The sequence below is a fragment of the Dendrobates tinctorius genome, unplaced genomic scaffold (assembly GCF_039654945.1).
Source record: "Dendrobates tinctorius isolate UK_male_01 unplaced genomic scaffold, ASM3965494v1 ptg000223l, whole genome shotgun sequence".
Taxonomy (NCBI): Eukaryota; Metazoa; Chordata; class Amphibia; order Anura; family Dendrobatidae; genus Dendrobates; species Dendrobates tinctorius.
Window position 1 is genome coordinate 10,509,261 of NW_027361890.1, and position 22,948 is coordinate 10,532,208.

At 43.2% G+C, this 22,948-nt stretch overlaps 1 protein-coding gene across 8 annotated transcripts in view; it reads right to left on the reverse strand.

The window, feature by feature from the left end:
- Positions 1–16,010: 16,010 nt before the first annotated feature.
- Positions 16,011–22,948, reverse strand: part of PTPRT (protein tyrosine phosphatase receptor type T) — a 648,808-nt gene continuing 641,870 nt past the window's right edge. For all 8 annotated transcript variants that reach the window (XM_073555336.1, XM_073555335.1, XM_073555333.1 and 5 more), the window contains 2 exons: positions 17,787–17,922; positions 16,011–16,775 (listed from right to left, as the gene is read on the reverse strand). In XM_073555336.1, the coding sequence (XP_073411437.1) occupies positions 16,722–16,775; positions 17,787–17,922 (190 nt within the window). In that variant the 3' untranslated portion in view covers positions 16,011–16,721. The remainder of the gene's footprint in view (positions 16,776–17,786; positions 17,923–22,948) is intronic.

Genomic DNA, 22,948 nt, shown 5'->3' on the forward strand with positions numbered 1-22,948 from the left:
CTCTGAGAGACAGGCATATCAGAGATGAAATCCATTGAAATATGGGTCCATGGCCTCCTGGGGACCGGCAAAGGCATCAACAACCCACTAGAGCGAGAACAAGGTTTAGACCGGGAGCAAGTCCCACAGGACTGCACAAAATTCCTGACATCACGAGACAAGGCGGGCCACCAAAAAGACCGACTCACCAGATCTCTAGTACCAAAAATACCTGGATGACCAGCCAACGCAGAGCACTGAACTTCAGACATCACCCTCTTCTTCCACTGGTCAGGAACATACAACTTTCCCCTGGGACAATGCTCAGGTTTGTCCTCCTGGAACTCTTCCAGAGCATGTCTCAAATCGGGCGAGATGGCAGAAAGAACTACCCCTTCGCCTAAGATGGTAGCAGGCTTGGTCACCACAGGAGAGTCAGCAAAGAAGCTCCTAGAGAGAGCGTCAGCCCTGACATTCTTAGTGCCAGGAAGAAAAGAGACCACAAAATCAAAACGTGTAAAAAACAAGGCCCACCTAGCCTGTCTAGGGTTCAAGCCTTTGGCCGACTCCAGGTAAATCAAATTCTTGTGGTCAGTGAGCACCACGACTTGATGTTTAGCTCCCTCCAACCAATGTCTCCACTCCTCAAATGCCCATTTCATGGCTAACAGTTCCCGATTCCCCACATCATAGTTACGTTCAGATGGAGAGAACTTTCGGGAAAAGAAAGCACAGGGATTCATTTTAGATGTTACAGGATCCTTTTGGGACAAAACAGCTCCTGCACCAATCTCAGAAGCGTCCACCTCTACCTGGAACGGGAGTGAGACATCAGGTTGCCGCAAAACCGGGGCAGAAGTGAATCTTCGCTTCAGCTCCTGAAAGGAATAAACAGCCTCCGGAGACCAATTCAACACATCAGCACCCTTCTTAGTCAGATCAGTCAATGGCTTGGCAATACTAGAAAATTTTGCTATAAATTTCCGATAAAAATTAGCAAAACCCAAAAACTTCTGGAGGGCCTTCAATGAAGTGGGCTGAACCCAATCATAAATGGCCTGTACCTTGGCCGGGTCCATTTCAATAGTTGACGGAGACAAAATAAATCCCAAAAAAGAAATCCTCTGTACCCCAAAAAGGCATTTCGATCCTTTGACATACAGGGAATTCTCCCTCAAGATCCAGAACACAGTCCGAACATGTTCCACATGAGAATCCCAATCCTTGGGGAAGATCAAAATATCATCCAGACAGATAATCAAAAATTTATCCACAAAGTCTCGGAAAATGTCGTTCATGAAGCACTGGAAGACAGAAGGGGCATTAGTGAGCTCAAAAGGCATCACCAGGTACTCAAAATGTCCCTCCGGAGTATTAAACGCCATCTTCCATTCATCCCCATGCTTAATGCGGATAAGATTATACGCCCCCCTGAGGTCAAGCTTGGTAAACCAGCAAGCACCTTTAACTCTGGAGAATAGATCCGAAATCAGGGGTAACGGATACTGATATTTAACAGTAATTTTGTTGAGGGCACGATAATCAATACAAGGCCTTAATGAACCATCCTTTTTGGCCATGAAAAAAACCCCAGCACCTAAGGGTGAAGAGGATGGTCTAATATGACCCTTCTCCAGCGCCTCCTTAATATAGGATCGCATAGCCTCGTGCTCGGGTACAGATAAATTGAAGAGCCGACCCTTGGGAAATTTACACCTCGGGCTCAGTTCAATTGCACAGTCATAACTCCTATGAGGAGGCAAAGACGCAGACTCATTCTCACTAAATACATCATAAAAGTCCGCCAAATAGTCAGGAACATCATGCGACTGAGGAGAGGTGGAAAAAACCAAAGCCTCACTAAGGGCACACCGACAACCCCAACTCACCACAGACACAGATTTCCAATGCAAAACTGGATTGTGAATTTGCAACCAGGGAAACCCCAGAACAATGGTATCATGCAAATTATGCAACACCAAAAATCTGCAATTTTCTTGATGGTCTGGGGCGACCCGCATTACCACCTGGGTCCAAAACTGAGGTTTATTTTTCGCCAAAGGAGTGGCATCAATCCCTCTCAAAGGGATAGCCGTCGGCAGAGGAGTCATCGGAAATCCACAACATTTAGCAAAATCCAAGTCCATTAGGTTCAGGGCTGCTCCCGAATCCACAAAAGCCTTGGCGGAAAATGTGGACAGGGAGCAGATCAGAGTAACTGCTAGAAGAAACTTAGGTTGAACACCACCCACAGAAAACGTGTGTGCAAAACGTTTCTCTCGTTTAGGACAGACATAATATGCGAGGCATCTCCACAAAGAAAACACAGCTTATTATGCCTTCTGAACTCCTGACGTTGCTCCATGGACAAAACTCTATCACATTGCATAGGTTCAGACACTTGTTCAACAGGTGGCAACACCTCTCGTGCAGTCCTGCGTTCACGTAAACGCCGATCAACCTGAATGGCTAATGACATAGAATCGTCAAGACCAGAGGGAACAGGAAATCCCACCATAGTTTCTTTTACGGCTTCTGACAAACCCTTCCGAAAGAGAGCTGCCAAGGCATTATCATTCCAGTTAGTAAGGACCACCCACTTTCAAAATTTTTGACAGTACAATTTTGCAGAATCTCGACCCTGGCTCAATGCCAACAGGGTCTTTTCAGCCTGATCAATAGCATTAGGTTCGTAATACAACAACCCCAAGGCTTGAAAAAATGCGTTCACATTAGTCAGAATAGGATCATCTGGTTTCAAAGAAAACGCCCAATCCTGGGGATCGCCACGCAGCAAAGAGATGACAATTTCAACCTGCTGCGTGGAGCTCCCTGACGAGTTAGGCTTCAAGGCAAAAAATAATTTACAATTATTTTTGAAATTCAAAAATTTAGACCGATCCCCAAAAAACACATCAGGAGTAGGGATATTTGGTTCAGCAGCATGTGAATGAGCAAGGTAGGCGGAGACTCCCCGCACTTCAGCAGCGAGCTGCTCCACACAATCAGACAGTTGCTTTATCTCCATTGAGAGAAAAAAAAATTCCCCCTACGGCCTCAGAGATATAGAGAAAAGAATATACACACTTTTTTTTTTTTTTACAATTCTTTCCTGCTATTGAGTACCCTAGGATCTGCGGTATGGCTGGTGATTCTGTTATGAATGAGTCGCCGTAGGAGGCAAAAACAGAAATACTAGCTAAGTCCAGAAAACCAGAGAAGTTGGCAGCTATTGGATTGCAGACCCCTGAACCTATCAACAACAACTAGCAGTAGCCGTGGGGGGTTCCTACGGTGCCCTAGACCCCTCGATCACAGCCAGAGAACTACATAGCCTAAAGACAGAAAGGGAAATCTAAACTGCCCCAGAGCAGACCCCATAGCAATAGGCAGCCCCCAACATATAATGACGGTGAAGCAAGATGAAAAAACACTCACACAGATAGAAAGATAGGCTGAGCAAATGATGGGGCCCAAGCTAACTAAATAGGACAGGATAGGAAAGCTGCTGTCTGCAATCCGCCAAAAACCCTATCAAAACAAGGGCCAACAGGCTGATAGGGAAAACAGGCCCTGAAGACGCTAGGCTTCAAAAAGACTATATCAGCACTCAGGTATTTTCTGAAGACAGAGCAAAAAGGAATTCAACTCACCCCAGCAGGGAATGGCAGAAATTCAGAAAAGCAAGGCAAAACAAAACAAAACACAAATGCAAAAAGCAGTGCAGAAAACTTAGCTTTTGAGGAGCAGGAATCAGACTGGTCTCCTAGAATCCCTCAGAGAGATCACCAGCAAGGCAGAAGGGCGTCGGCTGTCTTATATCCAGTCAGCAATTCCCGTCACCCAGTCATCATCATCATACCCAGGTGCTTGGTAATCAGCCTCACTACCTTCCTTCACCAGAAGAGGGAGTTCATCAGACCTCAATGGTGAAGAGGAAAATGAACTCACAACACTCCTCCCTCTCGTTGCTCTTGATCATTGCATTTAGGGGGTTAAACAGCAAGAGGCAGTGCTGACACCATCCCTGAATGTCACTGCAAGAGCTCGGCCATTAGCAGTGCCGAGCTCCCGTGAGGGAGGTGCAGATATTTCATCACCTCCTATGCAATAATGCTGTGATTGTTCCATCAGGTTGACTGATTTGTTATGCCACAAATATTATTTCAGTTCTTGATGTGCGCCACTGATAAGATGCGATAAATTCATTAATTGACATGCACCTCTGGGAAGAATTTTGGAGATATAATTTCATGTCAATCATTTGTATCCTATTTAGGCATGGGATTATAAAACCCCCTCCCCATGTGCAGCTGTAACAGAACACCTGGTGGTCAAGCCTAAAATAGGCTGTGTGTGACAGATCTCACGCCTTGTACCAGCTAAGAACAGAACAAAATTCTTGCTTGCAAAATAGATACCATGCAATTAAACTGCTTTGTTGAGTTTTCAGCTATGATTTCATAAGGAGAATATGGAATACATCCTAGCCACACACCGGCTACATTTTCGATATCTCTGGACCGTACCAAACGCCTTCCAGAGGCTTGTTGCATTCTAGCACCACAGGGTGGGGAGATATGTTGAATGGCTAGTAGGAGCCAGGTAGTAAAGCTGTGTCTCAATGAGTAGCCTGGGAGTGGCCAGATTTGATTGCAGTGAAATCAGTAAGGACAGTCACCGGATGATTGGCCCCTTCCAAAAGATGTCTCCATTCGTACAAGGTGACCTTAATAGCTAAAAGTTCTTTATTTACAATGTCACAGTTTTTTCCTGCAGATGACATAGTATGAGAAAGAAATGCACAAGGATGAAGCTGCATCTTGTCTCCAACACAATGTAACAAAATGGCTCCCACCACAGAGTCTACTTCGACAACCAACGACAGTTCAGGATTTAAATGGCCTATTAATGGTGTAGAAGTTAAAAGAGTCTTTAGATTGCTAAAAGCCACTTGTGCCTCTGGAGACGAGAAAAACACTTTGGTTTTCTTTGTGAATGAAGTAAGTAGTAAAAGGATCTTTGAAAAGTTTTTAATGAAGCTTCTGTAGAAATTTGCAAATCCATTAAAGCGCTGAATGTCTTTTAAATTGGGGATTATGCTGCCTATTTGGGACCTATGCTGCATATTGGGGACATTTACAGTCATGGCCAAAAGTATTGACACCCCTGAAATTCTGTCAGATAATATTCAGTTTCTTCCTGAAAATGATTGCAAACACAAATTCTTTGGTATTATTATCTTCATTTAATTTGTCTTAAATGAAAAAACACAAAAGAGAATGAAGCAAAAACCAAAACATTGATCATTTCACACAAAACTCCAAAAATGGGCCGGATAAAAGTATTGGCACCCTCAGCCTAATACTTGGTTGCACAACCTTTAGCCAAAATAACTGCGACCAACCGCTTCAGGTAACCATCAATGAGTTTCTTACAATGCTCTGCTGGAATTTTAGACCATTCTTCTTTGGCAAACTGCTCCAGGTCCCTGATATTTGAAGGGTGCCTTCTCCAAAGTGCCATTTTTAGATCTCTCCACAGGTGTTCTATGGGATTCAGGTCTGGACTCATTGCTGGCCACCTTAGAAGTCTCCAGTGCTTTCTCTCAAACCATTTTCTAGTGCTTTTTGAAGTGTGTTTTGGGTTATTGTCCTGCTGGAAGACCCATGACCTCTGAGGTAGACCCAGCTTTCTCACACTGGGCCCTAAATTATGCTGCAAAATTTGTTGGTAGTCTTCTGACTTCATAATGCCATGCACACGGTCAAGCAGTCCAGTGCCAGAGGCAGCAAAGCAGCCCCAAAACATCAGGGAACCTCCGCCATGTTTGACTGTAGGGACCGTGTACTTTTCTTTGAATGCCTCTTTTTTCTCCTGTAAACTCTATGTTGACGCTTTTGCCCTAAAAGCTCTACTTTTGTCTCATCTGACCAAAGAACATTCTTCCAAAATGTTTTAGGCTTTTTCAGGTAAGTTTTGGCAAACTCCAGCCTGGCTTTTTTATGTCTCGGGGTAAGAAGTGGAGTCTTCCTGGGTCTCCTACCATACAGTCCATTTTCATTCAGATGCCGACGGATAGTACGGGTTGACACCGTTGTACCCTCGGACTGCAGGGCAGCTTGAACTTGTTTGGATGTTAGTGGAGGTTCTTTATCCAACATCCGCACAATCTTGCGTTGAAATCTCTTGTCAATTTTTCTTTTCCGTCCACATCTAGGGAGGTTAGCCACAGTGCCATGGGCTTTAAACTTCTTGATGACACTGCGCACGGTAGACACAGGAACATTCAGGTCTTTGGAGATGGACTTGTAGCCTTGAGATTGCTCATGCTTCCTCACAATTTGGTTTCTCAAGTCCTCAGACAGTTCTTTGGTCTTCTTTCTTTTCTCCATGCTCAATGTGGTACACACAAGGACACAGGACAGAGGTTGAGTCAACTTTAATCCATGTCAACTGGCTACAAGTGTGATTTAGTTATTGCCAACACCTGTTAGGTGCCACAGGTAAGTTACAGGTGCTGTTAATTACACAAATTAGAGAAGCATCACATGATTTTTCGCACAGTGCCAATACTTTTGTCCACCCTCTTTTTTATGTTTGGTGTGGAATTATATCCAATTTGGCTTTAGGACAATTCTTTTTGTGTTTTTTCATTTAAGACAAATTAAATGAAGATAATAATACCAAAGAATTTGTGTTTGCAATCATTTTCAGGAAGAAGCTGAGTATTATCTGACAGAATTGCAGGGGTGTCAATACTTTTGGCCATGACTGTACCTGCCTATTGGGGACCTATGCTGCCTATGGGGGACATTTACTTGCCTTTGGGGGCCATTTACCTGATTGTTGGGGACCTATGCTGAATATTGGGGACATATAGCTCTGGAAAAAATTAGGAGACCACCACATCAAATCCCTGTCATAGGCAGCCCATTCTCCAGACCTGAACCCCATTGAAAACCTCTGGAATGTAATGAAGAGGAAGATGGATAGTCACACAAGCCATCAAACAAAGAACTGCTTAAATCTTTGCGCCAGAAGTAGTGTGAAAGACTGGTGGCAAGCATGCCAAGACGCATGAAAGCGGTTTTTAAAAATCACTGTTATTCCACAAAATATTGATTTCAGAACTCTTCCTGAGTTAAAACATTAGTATTGTAGTTTCTAAATGATTATGAACTTGTTTTCTTTGCATTATCTGAGGTCTGAAAGCACTGTTTTTTTTTAATTTTGACCATTTTTTTTGTCAGAAAAAAATACAAAATTTATTGCTTGGAAATTTGGAGACATGTTGTCAGAAGTTTGTAGACTAAAAGAACACTTTACATTTTACTCAAAAATTATACCTATAAAGAGAAAAATCAGACAAACTGAAGATTTGAAAGACTCTCACACCACACAAGTCGGAGCCTGAGATAAAAGCGGTGTTCTACCAATATGGGCACTGGTGAGGCCGAAATGATATTGACTGGCAAGGCTGCATTGATGGGCAGTGCAGTTTGTATGTCTCTGTGTGGGCAATTTTATTGCTGGTATATTGTTTTTGTAGCGCTGTATATATTGGTATTTTACTAATAGCAATTTGGAATCCCTAGGAAACAAAGTTATCAAGAAAGAGAAATATTGCTTCACTTTTTACGACATGCAGTGACAAATATAGAACCGGACATTGACCATCTCATTAACCAAAAGCAGACCCATAGTTCCCATTGAAATAAAGGTAAGTTTGTTAATTTTAATTTACTTGTTATTCATTTTAAATATTGTATTTGTTATGGTTTTGTTTTTTTTACTTCCAAATAACATAGTAACATAGTAACATAGTTTTGAAGGCTGAAAGAAGACCGTATGTCCATCTAGTTCAGCCTATTTTTAGTGCAGCTGTTCTGCATTGTTGATCCTGGGGAAGGCAACAAATCCACAGAGTAGAAGCCAATTTTCTCCATAGGGAAAAAAATTCCTTCCCCTAAGCTGGGTCAACCATCTACCTATAATATTATGTTATTCGTAACCTTCTATACTGTTACTCACAAGAAAAGCATCCATTCCTTTCTTAAATTCATTCAGTGAGTTGGCCATCACCACTTCCTCAGGAAGAGAATTCCAGAGCCTCACTGCTCTTACCGTAAAGAACCCTCTTCTATGCTGGTGCAGAAATTGTCTTTCCTCCAAACGAAGAGAATACCCCCTTGTTCTTGTCACAGTCCTTGGTACAAACAGTTCATTGGAGAGATCTCTGTATTGCCCTCTGATATACTTGTACATATATATTAAGTCTCCCCTAAGTCTTCTCTTTTCTAGAGTAAATAGACCTAATTTTGATAACCTTTCTGGGTATTGTAGTGAACCAACTCCATTTATCATTTTAGTAGCCCGCCTTTGAACCCTTTGAAGTTCAGTAATGTCTTTCTTGAGCACTGGCGTCCAAAATTGCACACAATACTCCAAGTGTGGTCTGACGAGTGATTTGTACAGAGGGAGAATTATGTTTTCATCTCGTGTCCCCAGACCTCTTCTAATGCATCCCATGACCCTATTTGCTTTGATGCCAGCTGCCTGACACTGGGCACTCCAATTTAGCTTCTTATTGACTAAGATGCCTAAGTCTTTTTCCATGTCTGATTTCCCCAGCAGTTTCCCATTTAGTAAGTAATTATAGCATCTGTTTCTCCATCCCATGTGCATAACCTTACACTTATCTGTGTTAAACCTCATTTGCCATTTTTCAGCCCAATTCTCCAATTTACTCAAATCTGTCTGTAGTTGCAAACTGTCCTCCTTTGTGTTAACTACCTTACATCGTTTTGTATCATCTGCAAATACTGATATTTTACTGTGTAAGCCATCCACTAGATCATTAATAAATATATTAAATAGTAGGGGGCCCAATACAGAACCCTGTGGTACCCCACTAGTAACCCTGGCACAATCTGAGTATGCACCATTAATAACCACTCTTTGTTTTCTCTATTAATAACCACTCTTTGTTTTCTATCACTAAGCCAGCTACCTACCCATCTACACTCATTTTCCCCTAGCCCAAGCTTTCTCATCTTACTTACCAATCTTTTATGTGGGACAGTGTCAAATGCTTTAGAGAAGTCGAGATAAATGACATCAAATGATTCTCCTTGGTCCATTTGAGAGCTTACATCCTCATAGAAGCTGATCAGGTTAGTTTGACAGGAGCGATCCTTCATAAATCCATGTTGATATGGAGTTAAACATTTATTAACATTGAGATATTCCATAATGGTATCCCTTAGAAACCCTTCAAAAATTTTACCCACAACAGATGTTAAGCTTACCGGCCTATAGTTTCCAGGTTCCCTTTTACACCCCTTTTTGAATATTGGTACCACATTTGCTTGCCGCCAATCAAAAGGAACAGACCCTGTTTCTATAGAGTCTTTAAATATAAGGAATAGAGGCCTGTCTATCACATTACTTATCTCCCTTAATACCCGAGGGTGAATGCCATCAGGGCCTGGTGATTTGTCAATTTTAATCTTACTAAGGCGGTTCTGCACGTCTTCCTGGGTTAGGCAGGTAATACTTAATGGAGAGTTTACATTATCACTCTGCATTTCCCCTGACAAATCATTTTCCTGTGTGAACACTGTTGAGAAAAAAGTATTTAAAACATTTGCTTTTCCCACATCGCTCTCTATGATTTCCCCCTCATTGTTCTTTAAAGGGCTGACACCATCAATTTTAATCTTTTTACTGTTTATATAATTAAAGAATAGTTTGGGGTTTGTTTTACTTTCCTTAGCAATGAGTCTCTCAGTTTCCACTTTTGCTAAATGTATTTGTTTTTTACACATTTTATTTTTTTCTCTATAACTTTTTAATGCTTCTTCATTGCCTTCTTGTTTTAGCTTCCTAAATGCCTTATTCTTGCCATTTATTGCCCTTTTTACATCCTTATTTAGCCACATTGGCGTTCTCCTGTTCCTAGTCCTTTTATTTCTGTACGGTATGGCTAGCTCGCAGTGGGTGTGTAAAACTGATTTAAATATTTCCCATTTATTTTCTGTGCTCCTATTTTTGAGGACATTGTCCCAATCAATTCGGCGAAGGTCCTTTCTAAGCTGATTAAACTTTGCTTTCCTGAAATTCAGCGTTTTTGTAACCCCCTTCCAGGGCACCTTACTGAAGGACAAGTGGAATTGTATTATATTGTGGTCACTGTTCCCTAGGTGCCCATCGACTCGTACTTCTGTTATTCTATCTGGCCTGTTGCTTAAAATTAAGTCCAGAAGGGCTGTCCCTCTAGTTGGGCCCTGCACAAGTTGTGACAGATAATTATCCTTGGTTACAGACAGAAATTGGTTTCCTTTCTGAGATACGCAGGTTTCAGTTTCTCAGTCTATGTCGGGGTAGTTGAAGTCCCCCATAATAATCACCTCACCCCCTATGAGGATTTTATTACTTTTCCCTCCTTGTATCTCCACCCATAGAGACTCCACCTCTTCATTTCCCTCTTCTATATCTTCTCTTAGTGTGGGCTTTAAAGTGGACTTTATATATAGACAGACTCCACCCCCTTTCCTTTTTTTACGATCCCTCCTAAACAAATCATATCCTTGCAAGTTAGCTGCCCAGTCATAGCTGTCGTCTAACCATGTCTCAGTTATTCCTACTATGTCGTATTTTTCCTCATACATTACCAACTCCAGATCTTCAATCTTATTGGTCTGGCTTCTTGCGTTGGTCAGCATGCAGGAAAGAAGTTTTGCTTCATTTTTCTTAGCTTCCTTCTGAGTACCCTGTCTTGGGCCCTCTTTACCACATCTAGTATCCTTGATTAGTTTGTCCTTCTGCTGCATGTTCTTGTCTGCTGTTTTTCCTCCCATCCCCTCTTCTTCTAGTTTAAAGCCCTCCTGATGAGTGTGGCAAGTCTTCTGGCAAATGTGTGTTTCCCAGGTTTTGTGAGGTGTATCCCATCTCTTGCGAGAAGTCCATCGTAGAGGTAATTCACGCCATGGTCCAAGAATCCAAATCCTTGCTGCCTGCACCACCGTTGTAGCCAGTTGTTCACCTCTAGTATCCTATTCCATCTTCTGATGCCATGGCAATCGACTGGGATGATTGAGGAGAAAACAACCTGTACGTTCCGTTCCTTTATTTTCTTCCCCAGAATTTCAAAGTCTTCGCAGATAGTTGGTAGGTCATTTCTTGCCGTGTTGTTTGTGCCTAAATGTATCCATGTATCAGAAGGAAAGGTTAGTCATCCTTGGATTTGAGGATAGTTGGTATCCTGTTGGCCACATCATTGATTTTTGCTCCTGGGAGGCAGCATACTTCTCGTGCGGTTATGTCCGGCCTGCAGATAGTTGCCTCCGTGCCTCTTAGTAGTGAGTCGCCCACAACTACCACTCTTCTTTTCTTTCCGGACGTACTGCTTGTTGCTCGTGAGTGTTTTTGAGTGTCATTTGTTTCCGCTTTTGTTGACAATGTGTCTTCTCTTGTAGATACGGTATCATCCTGAGCTGTGCCATTTTCGTTCTCCAGCATGAGGGCTTCATATTGGTTGCTAAGCTGTGTGAGTGGTGATGACCACTTGATCCGTTTGCTTCTTTTCGTCACATGGCTCCACTTTTCAGCCTCTATATGTGCTCTGAAGCTTTTCTCACTTTCCAAATCCTGAATGGTTGCTTCTGCTTCATCCAAGAAGTTCTCATGTTCTTTAATTACCTTCAATGTTGCTATTCTTTCTTCCAGTCCCTGCACCTTTTCCTCTAAGAGGGCAACAAGTTTGCACTTCTGACAGGTAAAGTTGAGTTTTTGGGCCGGAAGATCCGTAAACATGTAGCATGTGTTGCAGGTGACCATGTGGAGTTTCTTCTCTTCCATATTGCTGATGCAGGCTACGATGGGTGGAAGCTTCCTGCTGCTCCAATCCCTGGTTTTGTGGTGTCCTCAAACAGCGAGACCTGGCAAGTCCCAGCGATCGATCAGCTTAAGGCGACTCTTTTCCTCTTCCCAGAATGCACCGGAAATATGCAGATGAGCTTCCTGCTTCTCCAATCCCTGGTTTTGCGATGTCCTCAAACAGCGAGACCTGGCAAGTCCCAGCGATCGATCAGCTTAAGGCGACTTTTCTCCTCTTCCCAGAATGCACCGGAAATATGCAGATGAGCTTCCTGCTTCTCCAATCCCTGGTTTTGCGATGTCCTCAAACAGCGAGACCCGGCAAGTCCCAGCGATCGATCAGCATAAGGCGACTCTTCTCCTCTTCCCAGAATGCACCGGAAATATGCAGACGAGCTTCCTGCTTCTCCAGTCCCTGGTTTTGCGATGTCCTCAAACAGCGAGACCCGGCAAGTCCCAGCGATCGATCAGCTTAAGGCGACTCTTCTCCTCTTCCCAGAATGCACCGGAAATATGCAGATGAGCTTCCTGCTTCTCCAATCCCTGGTTTTGCGATGTCCTCAAACAGCGAGACCCGGCAAGTCCCAGCGATCGATCAGCTTAAAGCGACTCTTCTCCTCTTCCCAGAATGTACAGGAAATATGCAGATGAGCTTCCTGCTTCTCCAATCCAATAAGATATGTGCAGTGTGCATAGGAATTTGTTCATAGTTTTTTTTAAACTATATTCTGGTCCTCCAATGGTCTGAAGTACAGTGAACTGACCCCATGTTTGAAAAGTTTGAAGACCCCTGGCATAGAGGCTTATACTGTATTTTAGATTCGGATGGTTTTTATAAAAGTTTATTATGGCTTGTACAGGATTTATTGTCTCCGGTGATTGTAGATAAGATTCGCTGACATTAATGTAGCTGAGAAGCAATACTATGGACTACTACCTGATGACTGATGTGGCGCTATGTTTGGAAGCTAGCCGTCATATTTTTCTAATTTTGTATTCCCTTTAACAGAAATATGTTCTTGCATTTAATTGTTTAAATCTAAATTAGTGACTGGAACCTTGAGGCTGCCAAGTAATTATTGAAATACAAGGCCAAATGCTGGGACTTCTTGTTCCACAGCTGCTGGACAAAGAGACCTTTCTATTTCTAGAATAGGACTTGACATTTAAGGAACATTTTTACATCATTGATTTCATTTCACACCACGATCAACAACAGAGAGCTCATAAATGAGCTATTATTTCAGTCTCTTAATGGGATGAAGCATAATCCTTCCATTGATCCTTGCTCCACTGTTCTCAATGACTCCAAATAAGGTAGAGAATTCATTCCCTGCTGGATATGAGAAGCCAATTTTTTTTCTTTTTTGGAATCTTTGTTTGAACTATGATGAAGAAATCAATGGGTTAGTTATTTTGTTTTAATACTCCATTGCTATCTTATGAATGGGAATACGGCAGCACAATGCAGCTTGATTTCCCATGAATGTGACAAAGGTTACTGGCATCACGGGGGAACAACAGACTCCATTAAGTTTGGTGCATTGTCAATAGTAGGACTAAAATGACTTTTTAGTATGTAACAGTTGGGAAAGTAATGACAATGATTAAGTAATTATGAGTTTGTGTAATTGTAATGCCTCTATAAACTATTACCTTAACCTCTTTACCCGGTTGGGTTTTTCCGTTTTTGGCTCCCCATTTTCCCAGAGCCATAACTTTTTTATTTTTTCATCAATATTGCCATGTGATGGTTTGTGTTTTGCGGGTTGAGATGTAGTTTTGAATGACACTATTGGTTTTACCATCTAGTGTACTGGAAAATAGTGAAAAAATTCAAAGTGCAGTGAAATTTCAAAAAAAAGTGCAATTTCACAATCGTTTTTTTTTTTTTTTACTGTATTCACTAAATGGGCAAACATGGAGTAACCCCCCAAAATATTGATATTAAAATATAACTTTTAATGAAATACCATTTAAAAGGGACAAACAACAAATACAATAACAAACACCACACTGAAAAGTGCATACTGCATTCCCCCTATGGGTAGTCCCTGAACTGAACATCTGCCTACCTGCAGTAGAAACTGTATGAGAGTGGCGCGCCTGCTCATCGGCGGCTGGCCCTGTCTGCCCTTGAATACCCTATAGATAAGTGATGGCTGACATGCACTCAAACCATCAAGGGTGGGCAGACAGTACTGTACTAGGACAGCTGGAGAAAAAGGGGAAGACAAAATTAAAAAAATAGAAATCCGGAGGCACTTCCATACAATAAAAAAAATACCAATGTCTCAAGAGTCGTATAGGTAGCAGTGCATTGATTCATTCAGGTGAATAGTTGGATTTCAATCCTTAAAAATATAATAACCTCAAGAGGTACTATAAAGGAAGAATTTATTGATTGCGATTGTAATCACCATTGGGACTGTTGAATCACAAATATTAAAAAAAAGTTATAAAAAACATTACACACGCATTTCAGCTCCAAGAGCCTTCATCAGGTGTAACTGATGTGTGTATGCATGACAAACTTTATTAGTCAGCGGATAACACTAGGATGTATCACATTGATGGAGCCTTAGGCTAGTTTCACACTAGCGTTTATTCCACGCAGCGCATGGCGCCGCTAAGCCCCGCCCCCTGCCGGCTCCCTGCCCGCCCCATCCGGTCATCGCCGCCTACTATCGCACATGGACGTTTGCGATCTGCGCACCCTATCTTTAGCATAGGGTGCGCAGATCGTGCGCTGGCCGTGCGCTAGTAGGATTTTGGCGTGCGCTGCGCACTTTTGAAGGTGCGCCCGTGCGTGCTGAACGCAGCATGCTGCATTTCGGCGAGCCTTCAAAAGTGCGCAGCGCACGCCAAAATCCTACTAGCGCACGGTCAGCGCACGATCTGTGCACCCTATGCTAAAGATAGGGTGCGCAGATCGCAAGCGTCCATGTGCGATAGTAGGCAGCGATGACCGGATGGGGCGGCAGGGAGCCGGCAGAGGGCGGGGCTTAGCAGCGCCATGCGCTGCGTGGAATAAACGCTAGTGTGAAATTAGCCTTAGCGCTTGGTTTCAGTGCGATCCGACAAAACATCAGATCGCACCCGGACTAATGTTATTCTATGGGGCCATGCACATGTCCGATTTTTCCCTTGGAAAGAGCTAATCGGGGTAAAAAAAAAAATCACATCATGTCCAAGTTTGTTTCAATATTTGGATCACACTTCGCCATGCAGGTCAAAGAGTCCGTGGAAAACATTGGACTGCACTTGGATGACTTTGATTTCCACATACTGACAATGGAGAAAATGGAAAAAATGTTCTCCATGTTCTCATTTGAGAATCGGGTCACACTATGATCACACTCTGATCAAATTCTACTCAGAGTTTGATCACACTGTGATTGGCATAACTGACCTGATTCTGTCAGATGAAAAAATATACACTTGTGTGACCCTGGCCTTAGACAGAGTGTAGCTTGCTGCAGTATTAAGTTGCCATACAGATTACACTAAAATTGGAATATTTCAACAATTACTAACATCTGTTAGGGTTGCATTTTATAATAAAGGATCATATTAGCCAACCAATGGCCAATCATCATCTGAAAACAAGTCTGTCGGGTTTGAAATGTTTGTACAGGTAATTGATTGTATTTACGTCATATGGCTTGTACATCAACAATGGTCCATGAAAGATCTTTTATCCTTCTATAGTGACCATTACTCTGCCTTGACAACCCAGATATCAACCATTATATGATTGAACGTGTATAGCAATGGTATACCAGTGACCAATGTTAACTAAATTGTGTATGGCTGTGCTGGCCGAAGGATCATTTACCAAATAAACATTCATTTAACAGTTATTTAATCATCAACCAACATCTATCTAATGTGTATGGCCACCTTAGGAACACAGCTGATGTTTATGACCATTTATTGAAAAGACGAAAACATATGTCAAAGTGGACAAAGAAACTAAAAAGGTCCTGAAAAGTGGAAAACCACTTTCAAACTACTCCTGTTGGTCATGTTGAATTTATCAAAGAGACTTTGTCCACTAGTCCCCCCTTTTCCCACCTCTAAGCCTTTTACTAAACAGGAGTCAATCATCTTGTAGAGGAATACACACAATATTCATGACAGAACAAGCATTACTAAGAAAAAAACATCACAATTTTATTGGACGCTCCATTGCAAGACAATTCTCCAGAATACAAACTGCTTTGCCCCTCCCCAAAAACATTTACAGCAATAAATAAAGACAGGTTCATTAGAAAGAGGACAAGACCACATCACCTGTACCTTGGGGTTTGCTGCAAAGAGCATTAGAACACGGCTTAAAGAAGGGAGCATTATCCTTTAGTAATAAGTGAGTGCGGAGATTTATCATCTCTGCCAGTGCATCCATCTAAGAGGCAGTTCATGAGTGACTGGCATGATATGACATAAATGTCCCTAGAAAATGGCTGGAGTTCTGCATCCGCGTATATAGAAATCCTCTAGATCTGTTTGAGGAATCGAAAACACTTTACAGTCTTTGATTTTTCTCGCCGGAGTTGGTCGGGTCACAAATTGATGTTTATAGTGTCTTTGTGGTGGGACAGAACAGGAAAGCAGAGAGGAAATGAAAAGAGGCCCCGGAAAAAGAGTAGAGTAGATTAGTGGTAAATATAGTCAGAAAAAAGGCATTGTTCTTTGATGTGCTCTTAAATATACTGCTGCTCAACTTTCCTTTATCCAAATATGCACTTCAATGTGGAATCCCATACTGTGCCACTGTCCACCCACCCACCCCATTAAAAAGTCTTGTAAGCCACACAGGGGCTGCATAGGACCAGGTCATCTTCTCACACTTCCCATGATCAGAAGGAATTCAGATATTCCAAGGCAACTTCATATACATATTTATATTGTTCCTGAAATGGGAAAAAAGAAAACATAAAAGTTGACATCATCCCTTTAAGAGCAATGAGTACGCAAGTACAATCATGAGAAAGCTACAATGGGGTTGAAAATCGATATCTGGAACATCCCAACACACGATCAGCTGATCCCCTGATGATATTATTGTGTTCAAGCAACTTTTATCTAATGTGTGTCATGTTCCAGACCGGGTTTTGAGTCCTATCTGCCCCTTTTCCCGGTCTGGTCATGTCAGGGGTTAACCTTCCCTTGCTTCATTTTGGTTTCAGGTCAGCTATTTCTCCCCGGTGCATCCTGCAGGTGATGTCAGTTATAGTTTCTGCTTATGGTGTGTGTGTATCTGACTCTGGTAGTCCCCTGATTTGTCCTGCTGCGCTTACTGACTTTGCCCGTGTCTGTTCCTTCCTCTCTGCCTGTCTCATCTTAGTGTTTCCCTTTGTTTTTGGATTTCCCGGTGTTTGACTCGGCTTTGGCTGTGACCTGACTTTGTCTCTGGCTTCTGGTTCAAGCTTGGACTGGTCCACAGGAGAACAGGAGAATCCTCTGGTGGTCCCCTGTGCAAGAGTGGGCCACAACCCTCTTATATGAGCAGTATGTATGAACAGACAAAGAAAACGTCTTATTCATTTAACAATCTACCCAGTTCATTGTTATAGAAATGTGTGGGCATAAAAGAAGGATGAATATACAGTTACAGTAGTTAAACTGTGGCTAAATATAAAAGACCAAACATATTTAGTTATGTGGGAGATATGAGATCAGTAGACCATGTCAGACAATGTAAATACTGTATAGAAAATCTGTACATTCTCGAGAAGTTATATCTAGTTGTACTGAAGAAAGCAGCTGCTAACCCCCTTCCCACACACAGAAGACAGCGTGAATGCACCTTCAGATGGTTCTCAATTTGGATGGATATTAAGGCTTGCTTTTAATTTTCATTGCAAAAGAGGACATTGTAACTTTACATTTTTCACTAGATGCAGCAGTGGCCAGTCACTCACCAGTGCTTCCACCATGTTTGCCTTGTTATTCCGCAGGGTTTTCACGGTGTGAAACACATCAATAATATTTTGCTGCTGGATCATCTCGCACACACTACAGATAGCACAGAATGTTCCACTGCGACCTCCTCCGTTCCTGAGGGAGAGAAAATAATATATCTGACTCAAAGGCCTTTCACAAGATGCTTACAATGCTCTAGCCAATATTACAATCCCTATGCATCCTGGGGCAGTTAAAAAGGCATATTCTGGTTTACTGTGGTGCATGCATAGATCTTGTATGCACAATGATGTTTACTGCACTAGTTTATGTCTGTAAGAAGCTAGTAGTGAACAGGTGGATTTTACAGGCATCATGTATAGGTGGCCATTAGCGTGGTAATTCTGTGAATATTTTATACTATTACCCTTAGTACGGGTAGTCTTCATAAACCATCAAGGAAAAAGATCATCTAAAACAGTCCATACAGCTTTTACTGGGCCAGTACAGAGAAGTTATCACAGGTTGGCTGCACCCATTATTTTGGATGATTGCAGGCATACTATTGTTACAGACTCCATAAAAAGAAGTACAATGTAGAGGCTAAAAGCTGATTCCAGTTATGTGTCACTTCCTGGTTTGGGTGTTGTATTTTTTTTTTAATAAAATCAGACCACTTCTACTGCTTATCTACCAGTTCTCTGAATGCTGAGCTCTGTATAATCGCCCACAACAATAATTAGCAGCTTTCTGTGTACACTGTGCATAGGCATAAAGTTGCCAATAAATGCTGGGGATAGGGGTTTGACTACATGGCTGCATGCCAAATAGTCATCTAGTGATAATCTCCAAGTGATAAAACAGTGATTTTATCAAAACTACAGCAAGCAGCCCAGTAAGTGACACATTGATGGAATAAGGGTCTCTGCTTCTACAATATGCTGCTCTCAGATTAGGTGGCAAAAACTTAGAGATAGGGCAAAAAATAGCCCAAACAGTACATATTCCTGCCCCACATTATCAGAGGTATAGTGGTTTTAACCACTAATAGCAAGAGGTCCTTTTATGCTTCAAGACCTCCTAAAACCTATTTATATGCCTTTGCTTGCGAAAGTTGTAAATGGCTAAATAAAAAATATTTCTCAGCGCCAACTAATACCTAGCAATATGTTATTTTTAAAGATAAAAAGTACCATATTTACTCGAGCATAAGCCGACCCGAGTATAAGCCGAATCACCTAATTTTGCCATGAAATACTGGGTAAGCTTATTGACTCGAGTACAAGCCTGGTATGCACGGGCTCCCCAGTCCCTGTCATTGTCATTGTATGCTTGGCTCCCCCATCGTTGTCCTTGTATGCATGGCTCCCCCCGTCCCTTTCATTGTATGCATGGCTTCCCCATCCCTGTCATTGTATGCATGCCTCCCCCATCCCTGTCATTGTTTGTATGGCTCCCCCGTCCATGTCATTGTATGCATGGCTCCCCCGTCCCTGTCATTGTATGCATGGCTCCCCCGTCCCTGTTATTGTATGCATGCCTCCCCAGTCCCTTTCATTGCATGCATGGCTCCTCCATCCCTGTCTTTGCATGCATGGCTCCCCCATCCCTGTCTTTGTATGCATGACTCCCCCATCCCTGTCATTTTATGCATGGCTCCCTGGTCCCTGTATGCATCGCTCCCCCATCCCTGTCATTGTCATTGTATGCATGGCTCCCCCATCGCTGTCCTTGTATGCATGGCTCCCCCCGTCCCTGTCATTGTATGCATGGCTCCCCCCATCCCTTTCATTGTATGCATGGCTCCCCCATCCCTGTCATTGTATGCATGCCTCCCCCATCCCTGTCATTGTATGCATGCCTCCCCCGTCCCTGTCATTGTATGCATGGCTCCCCCATCCCTGTCATTGTATGCATGTCTCCCCCGTCCCTGTCATTGCATGCATGCCTCCCCCGTCCCTTTAATTGTATGCATGCCTCCCCCGTCCCTTTCATTGCATGCATGGCTCCTCCATCCCTGTCTTTGCATGCATGGCTCCCCCATCCCTGTCTTTGTATGCATGGCTCCCCCGTCCCTGTCATTGTATGCATGGCTCCCCCGTCCCTGTCATTGCATGCATGCCTCCCCCGTCCCTGTAATTGTATGCATGCCTCCCCCGTCCCTTTCATTGCATGCATGGCTCCTCCATCCCTGTCTTTGCATGCATGGCTCCCCCATCCCTGTCTTTGTATGCATGGCTCCCCCGTCCCTGTCATTGTATGCATGGCTCCCCCGTCCCTGTCATTGTATGCATGGCTCCCTGGTCCCTGTATGCATGGCTCCCCCATCCCTGTCATTGTATGCATGGCTCCCCCATCGCTGTCCTTGCATGCATGGCTCCCCCATCGCTGTCCTTGTATGCATGGCTCCCCCCGTCCCTGTCATTGTATGCATGGCTCCCCCGTCCCTTTCATTGTATGCAAGAGCAATCCGATGGCACAACTCTCTAATGGTGGTGCACAGGTAGGATCCCCAATCCGTGACAAATCTAAATATAAACTTGGCACACACACGTGGAATCCAATGCAAATGGTGGTTTAATAAGGTATACAGTACATAGAGTGACGTTTCGGTCTAAATGACCTTCATCAATGTACCCTAAAAATCACTATGGTTCCTATTGTCAGGGCATGTCCCTGTCATTGTATGCATGCCTCCTCCGTCCCTGTCATTGTATGCATGGCTCCCACATGCCAGTTACTGTATGCATGGCTCCCCCGTCCCTGTCATTGTATGCATGCCTCCCCCGTCCCTATCCTTGTATGCATGGCTCCTTCATCCCTGTCATTGTATGCATGGCTCCCCGGTCCCTGTCATTGTATGCATGCCTCCCCCGTCACTGTCATTGTATACATGGCTCTTTATCTCCTACTCTTGTATGTATGGCTCTTTATCCCCTATCCTGATATGCATGATTCCTGCTAAAAAAAAGAAAACCATCCTATTTACCTGCCTGCGCACCCTCGCTGGCACTTCACCTCATTCTGGCGCCAGCAGCTCTTTTTCGGCTGTGCGATCATGTGGTCCCGCTCATTAAGGCAATGAATATGGACTCCACACCTATGGGAGTGGAGAGGCGTGCATATTCATTACCTTATTGAGCGGGGCCACGTGATCTCTCGGCCGGAAGAGCTGCTGGTGCTGGAACGAACGAAAAGCAGCGCTGCTGCCAGCGACGGCACACAGGTAGGTGAGTATGATGTGTGCTGGCTCCTGCCTCTGTGACCCGCTGCTCCGCTGCTCCCCCTACACAAGTATATACGGTAGCTAATATAATGTTAATTTGGCCAAAATTTCCATCTGTTTGTTACCGCAATTTAAATTGGTGCCCATAGATACTCACAACCATTCCAAAATCGTGTTGTGTTTGCAGATCTATGTATCTCCATAACGATCCACAAACAGACCCTGTGCCATATTGTGATCCATGTGTTTCATTCTTCTTTCTATTCTACCAAATCTGTCTTAGTACACAGAGGTTAGGTACCAGGGAGCGTGACTGTAGAATTCAACTACACAGGTTTTGTTTTGGGATCTCTCATTATGGAAACATATAGGTCTGCACAGGTCACGTGCTGACACAATTATAGAGTTTTTCTTTAACTCAGTTTATTACCATAGTTGCTTGATTTTCTACTTTAGATATATTAGGTGTGACAAAGTCACTGGTAAAGTGCTGGGGGGAGATGTGTTTCACTACGCCTAATTGCGTCAGTGATATAAAACCCAGAGTATTTTTTTCCAGCATACTACATGCTGTGAGGTTTAAGCTAAGTTGCATAATGGGCTGGTTTTTATGTGTACATCCATAGTGTGGATGGGAGGATGTCCACCATATCTCCCCCTGTAGAGCCAGCACCACCTTGTGCTGACAGGACCTGTGTTGTAATGAATGAGTCACCAGAGGAGGAAAAAACAAAAATGCAAGCTAAGTCCAGAAAACCGGAGAGGTTGGTAGCTAGCGGATTGCAGACCCCGGATCCTATTCACAACAACTAACAGTAGCCGTGGAGCGTTCCTACGGTGGTCCTAGACGCCTCTTCACAGCCGAAGAACTAAATAAGCCTAAAGAAAGAAAGGGGAAATCTAAACTGCCCCAGAGTAAACCCCAAAGCAATAGACAGCCCCCAACATGTATTGTCGGTGAAAACAGATGAAAACACAAACAGACAGAAAGACAGGCAGAGCAAACGATGGGGCCCAACTAACTAGATAGGAAAGGACAGAAAAGATGCTGGCTGCAATCCGCAAAAACCCTACCAAAAATGTCCCAACACATCTGATAGGAAAAACGGCCCTGAAGTCACTAGACTTCAAAATCCTTATATCAGCACTCCGATATATTCTGAAGACAGAGCAAAAGAGATTTAACCGATCAGGGACAAAAATGGAAATTCAGCAGAGCCCCAGCCGGGGCTGGCAGAACACAAAACTAAGCAAATCAGACAAAATCTCATGGAACAATAATAGAGCAAACTTAGCTTTAGAAGACAGGAACTGAACTGGAGGCCAGAGCTCAGAGCAGAGATGTCACCAGCAACCCTACAGGGCGTCGACTGCCTTATATCCACCCAGAGATTCCGGATGTCCAATCGCAATCCACCTGTTCAGGTGACAGGTTTCTCCCATCCAAATCAGTTTCACCACCTCCTTTCACCAGCAGAGGGAGTTCATCGGACATCAAAGGTGAACGAGAAAATGAGCTCACAACACTGTGTGATGTCACAGTCATGTCACAGTCATGTGATCAGTCACATGGTGGAGAAGTCACATGGTCTGGGGCTTAAGGAGCTGGCTTCCAAAGGCAGCAGTGTTTACTGTGCCTAGAGTGGAAGCACTCCAAGAAAGGGTTTGTGCCTGTGTTGTATGTTAAACCATGGACATTGCTAATCGTGAGCGGGCTGATCCCTGCTAGGAGAAAGACTGTGTACCAACCCCTCTAACAGATGTGACTACAACAAATCTTAAGATTATAGAGATTTGGTGATGTCATCCACTTACTGGTTACCTTATTACAAAACCCAGCAATATACAGTAATTTTTCTTTAGAGAGGCTGAATTCTGATCTATGAGACAAATTTCAATAACTTCACGAGCTGGATTTTTACACACACTCAAACCATCAATGGTTGATCTTTTGAA